Consider the following 8,036-nt stretch of genomic DNA (forward strand, 5'->3'; position numbering starts at 1 on the left):
TACCAGTTCTTGAGTTAGAAGACCCGAATTCAAATCCCATCTCTGATATTTATACATAGTCAAATCCTGCCCTAATAGCTATATGACCCTGGGTAAGTCATTTACCCTCAGACTCAGTTTCCTCACCTGTAAAACTGGATTAACTAATAGCACCTATCGCTGAGTCACTGTGAGGACAAAATGAGATAATATTTGTCAAGCCCTTTGTAAATTATAGGGCACTATATAAATTCTAGCTATTATTATTAAGTCCGTTAGACAATCTGGGGCTCAGTTTCCTTCTCTGCAAAAGGCAGAGGTTGAACTACAGTTATGATTCTGGTGTCCCAAGCCAAACCCACAGCAAACCCAACTCGATCCCGTTTCCTCAGACCTCAGACACCCAAGAAAGCTAACCAACAGAGCCCCAGTACTCATGGCTGAGACCCACCAGTACTTGCTTCTTGGGTCCTGAATGCACCTTCCAATTGTTGTCCCTCCTCTATAGCTGCCTCTCCTTCATCGTTTGTTATTTCTGTCAATGAGGTGGGAGACCTCGTTGTCTAGATGATTAATTGTCTTAACTTTCTATGGTTCCATTTGAGGTTTTCTGGGCAAAAATACGAGAAGAAGGTTACCATTTCCTTTTCTAGCTCATTTTTCAGATAAGGAAACTGAGTCAAACAGGGTTAAGTGATTTGCCCAGGATAGTTAAATATCTATGGCCAGATTTGAACTCAGGAAGAAGAGCTGGGGCAGCTGGGTGCCTAGCCCTTACCACTCTTCTGCTTTGAACCAGTACTTAGTATTGATTCTAAGATGGAAGGTAAGGATTTAAAAAAAAAAAAAAAAGGAAGAGGAGTCTTCCTGATTCCAAGCCCAGTGCTCAATCTACCTGGTTTCCCTCTTTCTGCTGCTTCCCTTCAAAGATGTAGTAGAAAATGCTAGATGTAACCTGCCAAGATCTGGGTTCCAATCACATGTCAGGCATTTCCTAGCTGAGTGACCTTGCAAATCACTTAGCCTCTAAAACGTTCACCAAAAGCCTCCCTTGTAAAATAGGGATAATGAGATCTGAACTACTGAACTCACAGGAGCGCTGTGGGAAAAGCACATTGTAAATTACAAAGGGTCACAGAAATGAGAGCTATTATTATCATTCCCTTTAAAGCAGCTTCTCTCCTCACTCTCCCCATTGGCACGCCATCAATAACACCACCATTTTTCCATTCTTCCTCTCAAAACCTCAGAGTCATCTTTGCCTCCTCCCTCTCCTTCATTGCCCAGATCTAATCAGTCATCAAGTCCTGTGGAGTCCTCCTTGGCAAAATCTCTCAGATTCACCCTCCCTCAGCACTCCCGCCGCTGCCACCACCTGGATGAGTGGACTGGTCTCCAGGCTCTCTCTGCTCCAAGCCATTCCACATCCCGTGCCGGATTCATCCTCCACTGTACTCTTTCCCTTTATCTCATCACTCCCATACCCACAAAACATCAGCGGCTCTCTACTGCCTTTTCTTGTTATTGTTAGTCATTTTAGTCCTGTCCAACTCTTTCTGACCTTTCCTTGGCCAAGATACTAGAGTGGTTTGCCATTTCCCTCACCAGCTCATTTTATAGATGAAGAAACTGAGGCAAACAGGGTTAAATGACTTGCCCAAGGCCATACAGTAGCTAATAAGTGTCTGAGGCCAAATTTGAACTCATGAAGATGAGTCTTCCTGATTCCAAGGCCAGTGCACTAATTCTTGTACCACCTAGCTGCCCCAAGGACAATGTTTACCATCATCCTAATCTATGCGCAATTATTCCTTCATTGGGGGCTCACCCACCCCCAGCCTGTCTGGTTCGTATTTAGGCACATGGTCCACAGAAGCCCAGTGAACACATCTGGAAACTGAGGGCTCCTGATAATTCTTAGAGAATTTGGTGCTGCACAGAGCATTCAGATGCTACAGGGGTGGAAAAGAAAGGGAAAGATGGAGGGCTAGGAGATGATGGGAGAATAGGAAAGGGACCTGGGACCACAGAACTACAGAACCGCAGAGCTGGAAGGAAACTTAGCATCAAAAAGAAATCCCTCCTCAATCACCCAGTCTAGCACCTCCATTTGGGAGAGGAAGCCAAGGCCCAAAGAGAAGTGACTTTCCTGATCCAGGATTTGGACTCTTTAGTCTAGAACACTTTCTGCTATGTGGAAGACCACACCCAGATCCCAGAACACACACACACACACACACACACACACACACACACACACACACACACACTCTGAAAGAAAATAGCCAAATGACTCCGTGTACTCCTGGAGGTGTGACAGAGAGATCAGAGGCCACACACACACCAAGAAAGCCCTATCTGTACTTCTCCACAATTACAATCATACACAAAAACCTCTCTAGTAAACACACACACACAATCCAACACGCACAAACACAGGGACGCTGATACAAGGCTATTAGGAAGCACACACCCACGGTGACCCACTCCCAGCTGCTGCCCCTTCCCTCCTCCATCTGTTGGGGGTGGGGGGAAGTGGGCATTGAGGGAGACTGCACCCTCAACAATTCAGTTAGCACAGATGCTGTTACAGATGCTCAGTAACTGCCACCCCCTGCCAAGCCTATTTGGGGAAGGGGCGGTGAAACAAAAAAACCCCATTCAAGAGTCAGGGCAGGGGGCAGAGCCCAAAAGGTGCTTGGTTTGACCCTTGGGACCTGGAGCCCTCCCTTACAAGGGGAATGGAATGGGTACTGGAGGGGAGGTAGGGATGAAGGGGGAGAAGCAGATGAGGGGTTCCTGCAGAGGAAATAAGAGTTAGGAGACCAAGGCGTTACCCTCTCACCTCCTCCAATGTCTGTTGAGCATCTCCCCAACGCCCACAGCATTGGAGCAAGAGGGGAAAGCCTGAATGATAGAGCTCAGCTTGCAATTATGTTTTTTGTTGTTTTTTTAAACAAAGCTTTCTGTGTCTTCCCCCACCCCCCTCTACATTACCAGTATGCTGGTGAAAGCTCACTGCTGTGAACACAACCAGCCCCGGCTGGGGTCAATGAGTTGCCTTCTACCAGTCCTGTTATCTCCTTTTCTAGCTCCAGGGTGGCATGGAAGGGGAAGGAAAACTAATGGGCCCCAGAGAGGGCACAAAGGAAGGAAGGCACCGAATTTGATGGGAGAGTGCAGAATCCATCACCTAAAAACTAGCTGTCTAGATCCTCTCCCCAGATATCCCCCAATCGGGGCCCCCAAAGGCTGCTCTGCAGAAAGCCAGAACAAATACCAACCTGCCCATCTCCCTCCATCCCTCCAAAGCCACGGGGAGCTGTAGCAGCCCAGGGGGCAGAAACAAGGGGGGGGGGGACAAAGTTTCCAGGTGCATTCATTTACAAGTACCACCCGAATCGGATTCCTTTCTGCAGCCTAATTTCTCCAGCCCTGAGCTCTGGGACCAGTACGAAGGCAAGAGTAGCTTCTTCCAAAGCAGCCAAGGATTTTTCATTCATCTCAGATCATAACATTAGCTGCTAGGCATTCGGGGCTTCACATTTGGACCTCAAAATACCACCCCTCCATTCCCATCCATGCTACACAGAATGCAGTCTGTTTACAGGCACCCAAGGGCTGGGATGTCTAGACTGACCCTAGGCATCAGGGAGGAGCATCAGCTCAGAGAAGTCAGGGGTCCTCGGAGGTCAGGGAGTCCAACCTTTATCTGTGCAGAAATCCCATGCCAGTAATCATCCAGCCTGTACTCTGAACGGGGAGCCCATTCCACTATTAGAGAATTCAAATTCCCAGCACAACCGTTTGTATGTCAGTCGAAGCTGTGGATGGGGCAGTTTTCTAAACATTCTCCCTTTACCCCCAGCCCAGAAGGGTGAAGGGGGCGAATAGGGAGTGCTATCCCTCCACTCCCTTGCTACCTGTCTCCTTCCTCCCTGCCTCAGGAGCCTTCCTCAGAGCCCAGGACATCACTAGCTCAGCTGGGAGGGTCCCAAGATCCCTTCCCACCAACATAAATGACCTCTGATAATGATAATGAACAGCATAGGAGGAGGGAGTTCTTGAGTTAGCCTGAACCCTCTTTTAATCCAGACTTGGGGAGGGGGTGGGGGGAAGCTGAGAGCAGGGCCCCACCCCTGGGAGAACAGAGAAGGGGGAGGGGGTACACAGAAAGGTGACCAAGGTGAATGGGTGAAACACCCTAAGAAGGGAAGGAGATCCTGCCCCTCCACCTGGGGTCCTTGAGAAGGGTCCCCCTGCCCAGGATACAGGACATTCAACTAGCTGATTGGGGGTGGGGAGCGAGAGGCTGTTTTCAGAAGAAACCAGAGAGCCCCCAAGGGGTTCAAAGGAGTAGCTGAGAGTGACCCTTCCTGTCTCAGGCCCAAAATGCTGCTGGCCATCCTGGGAAACCCAAAATGAATTTCTGTTCTTAGAGTTCAGATCTCCAGAGTCCTGTTGTGATGGGCGACAGGAAGGCGCCAGACAGTCTGGCCTTGGGGTGGGGGCCACCAAACCGGAGGACGAGGAAATCCCCCTAGTGGAATGGCAGGGCATCCAGGGACCACCCCAGGCCAGGGTCAGGGCTGCAGTGACCTCTGTCCCTCCTGGAGTCATCCTGATAGAAGCCCTCTAGGAACTCTCTCCCCACCAGCCAGGCCGGCCCTCCCCAGTTTACTAGGTGCAGTCCGTTCTCTCCAACTCGGCTCTCCCGAGCTCAGCCTCGAGGCCGGGCGCTAGAGGCCTCAGGCCCCCTAAGTCAAAGGGCTTTGGGAAATGGGAGCCCAGGTGCCCAAGGGGGAGGCAGAGCTGGTCACCGTAGCCCTCTGGGAATGGAATTTGTTATTGGAGGGAGAAGGGCCCATAGCCTCTCTGCACACCCACCTCCGCTCCTCAACGGCCACGGGGAGAAGAGACGAAGTGTTCCCAGGCCAGCGCTGTCCCTCCCCCCAGCATACACTGGCAGACACACACGGTCATGCACTAGACGGACGCACTCAAGCAAGCAAACAAGCACACAAACACACACACATCCACACACACGAGGCGCACACGACACCCACTGGGAAATGGACGCACTTCGAAACACACGGGCACAGCCAGACGCAGGGCACACTCAGATGGACAGACATTCGACACCCAAACGGAAGGCGACACAGATAAAGAACAGGTCACCCGGACGGGCAGACAGAGGCACAGGACCCTCTTGGACAGAGGGACACGCAGGAACACGCACACACGGACACGCGCACACACGGGCACACACCACACACACACACACACACACACACACACACCACACACAAAAAACCTGTTCCGGCTCTCGGAAAGACCCGGGTACAAAGTTGCGAAGTCGGCTAGGGTAAGGGTCCCTAGGGATCTGCTGCTGAGTCTGACCTCTCCCTCCTAGGAGTGGGCATTGCCGAGAGGGGGCAGGAAGACAGAGAGGGCGGGGGGGGGGGGGGGGGGGAGAGGGAGTGCGAATGGGCTAAAGGAGCATTAGCCGACGTGCTCCTGGGGGAAACCGGCTCCCAACCCCGACTGCTCTTCTCCAAGGCCCGGCGAGTTCCAAGGCTTCCCAACGGGGCTGTCCCTACCCCGCAATCCCAGCGGAGAGCCCTCTCCTGCCCCCCCAACCACGCACTCACACACACACACACACACACACACACACACACACACACACACACACACACACACACACCAGCCCCAGTCAGGCCAGAGCAGTTCTGGTCTCCTCGGAGTGGCCCCTCTCTCCTCTGCGGTCTCTCTTCCGTTCTCCCCATCTCCGCCTTTCTCCGAGACATCTCTGACTCCCAGGTCCCGTCTCCCCAGGTCCCTCTCCCCAGCTCCGCGCTCCTGCCTCGCTCCCTTCTCTCCCCAGTTCCTTCTTCCCTCTCTAGTCTCTGCCCATTCTCGCTGCCCTCTCCTTTCTCTTCCCGTCTCCACTCCCTCCTTCCTTTTCCCTCTTTCCTTCCCTCCTTCTCCCCCTCCCCCTCCTCCCTCCCCAGCTCCCCTCGGTTCCTTCTTCTCTAACCACACTCCCCCCCCCCCCCCCCGCCTCCGGCCCGGCTCCTCCCTCCAGCCCCCAGGCCCGGGCAGATTCCCTTTCCACGTTCCCGCCAGCTCCCCCGACCCATGAACAGGGAGCCCCGGGGCGCTGACCGAAGCCCGACTCGGGCTCCGGTGCGAGCCGCTCCGAACTTGCGAAACAGCAGAAAGCAACCCACAACATGTCGGTGTCAGCGGCCGGCCAACACCCCCTCCAGGCCAAGCTGCCCTCCTGGCCGGAGCCCTGGGCACCCAGAAGCCCAGGGAGGAGCACACAAACAAGTTGTTTTACCACCGTGCGCACACACACACACACAAACACACACAAACACAAACACACACAAACACACAGTCGCAGAATGTACACACACACATACATACACACACCACACACACCACTCACACATACTTCCTTGCTGCGCAGCCCCAGCTGCCTCAGGGCTCACGGCTCCAGGGGTGTACAGTACGGGGTCCTGGGTCATAAGTTGGGGTTCGGGGAATAGGGACCCCAGAAAGGGGGGCGGGGAGTCCCGGGGGGGTCCAGTTCTCTTACCTGTGGGAGTCTCGCTTTCTAGAGCGCAGAGCTGAAAGGTGAGCGCCAGAATGAACGCCTGGGCTCCGGTCATCGTGCGCCAGCCTCGGGGCCCCGGGGCCACGGGGAAGGAGCGTAGCCCGGAACCCCGGAGCCTCCCGAGCCGCCAGAGCCGGAGCGGAGCCGGGACTGGCACTGAGTCCGGAGCGGGCGCTGGAGCCGGAGCCGGAGCCCTGACGTCAGGAGCCCGAGCAGCGGCCTCGCGTTCCAAAGGTGGGGGGCGCCTCCTGCCGGTCCTCGGCCGCAAATGCGGAGGTCTGGAGAACCTGGGCAGGGACTGCGAACCCCGAAACCTTCTGGGAAGCGGACAGGGGGCGCCGCGACCCTCGAATCACCCACTAGTGCTGCGGCACGGGAACCCCAGAAAGGCGCCGATTCAGAGGCATCATTAGCCCTTTGTGCTCCCTCTGTACTCCAGTCGGATCAATTAAAATGTCCAGAATCCCTTTAGAGTAGACACCTGGGTTTGTACACACACTCCTTTGTGGGCCCTTAAGGCACTGGGCCCTGGGATCACTCTCCCGGCAGTCCAGCACCAGAGCCAGAAGCCGTTTCCGTTCTGCGTGCCGCGTCTCTTTGGCCCAGTCGATCCTCGAGGCACACTGATAAGCATATTCAACAACATCGAGCACACCCAGGAATGCACGGCTGGCTCACTCCCTCATTCAAGTACACACACTTTCAGCCATGCCTAGAGACTTTCATACTTACTCCAAGAATGGACAGTCAAAAGTATAGCTTAGCTCACACCCGACAGCCTGAGCACCATGACATCCAAATTCAGGCAAGTACATGGCATCCAATTTGGAAATGGCAGATCTGAAAGAGACTTTAGCCTTGAAGTCTTCCAACTCAAAGCATGCCAGAGCTGGGAGGGCTCTTAGAACACGGAATGTCAGAGCCAAAGGACCCCTAGAATACAGAATGGCAGACCTAGAAGGAACCTGGGAAATATGAAATGGCAGAGCTAGGAGCCTGAAAACAGAATATTCAAAGTGGAAGGAAATTTAGAATATAAAATATTAAAATCATATAGTTCAACCCCCTCACTTTGCAGCCCAAGAATCTGCAAAGTAGAGAGTCTGAACCTCAGAGAAATGATTTGCCTGAAATCTCACAGCCAAGGACATTTAAAGCCAGAATTCCAGCATCTTGAGTCAAATACATTTTCTAGCTTCCTCAAATATACCTATAATCAATCAACAAATATTTATTAAGCACTTACTGCAAGCTGCCAGGCATTGTGTTAAGACCTGAGGATACAAAGAAAAGGGGAAAGGGACCCTGCTCCCAAGGACCTCTCTATCTAATTGGGGAGAGGGGGGACTTGCAAAGAACTAGATTCATAAAAGATATGTAGTAGATCGAAGCTTTGCACCTTCCCAGAAATGTATGGGACTTGATTGATCAC

At 53.0% G+C, this 8,036-nt stretch overlaps 1 protein-coding gene across 4 annotated transcripts in view; it reads right to left on the reverse strand.

Annotated features, from left to right (window-relative positions):
- The window catches only part of PTPRU (protein tyrosine phosphatase receptor type U), a 123,244-nt gene extending 115,935 nt beyond the window's left edge, over positions 1-7,309 (reverse strand). For 3 of the 4 annotated variants that reach the window (XM_056795388.1, XM_007493001.3, XM_056795387.1), the window contains exon 1: positions 6,587-7,224. In XM_056795388.1, the coding sequence (XP_056651366.1) occupies positions 6,587-6,659 (73 nt within the window). In that variant the 5' untranslated portion in view covers positions 6,660-7,224. Of the gene's footprint in view, positions 1-6,586 lie in introns of all 4 variants that reach the window. The other variant, XM_056795386.1, reaches the window with a different exon arrangement.
- Between the last annotated feature and the right edge of the window lie 727 nt (positions 7,310-8,036).

Source organism: Monodelphis domestica, chromosome 4, assembly GCF_027887165.1.
Source record: "Monodelphis domestica isolate mMonDom1 chromosome 4, mMonDom1.pri, whole genome shotgun sequence".
Lineage (NCBI taxonomy): Eukaryota > Metazoa > Chordata > Mammalia > Didelphimorphia > Didelphidae > Monodelphis > Monodelphis domestica.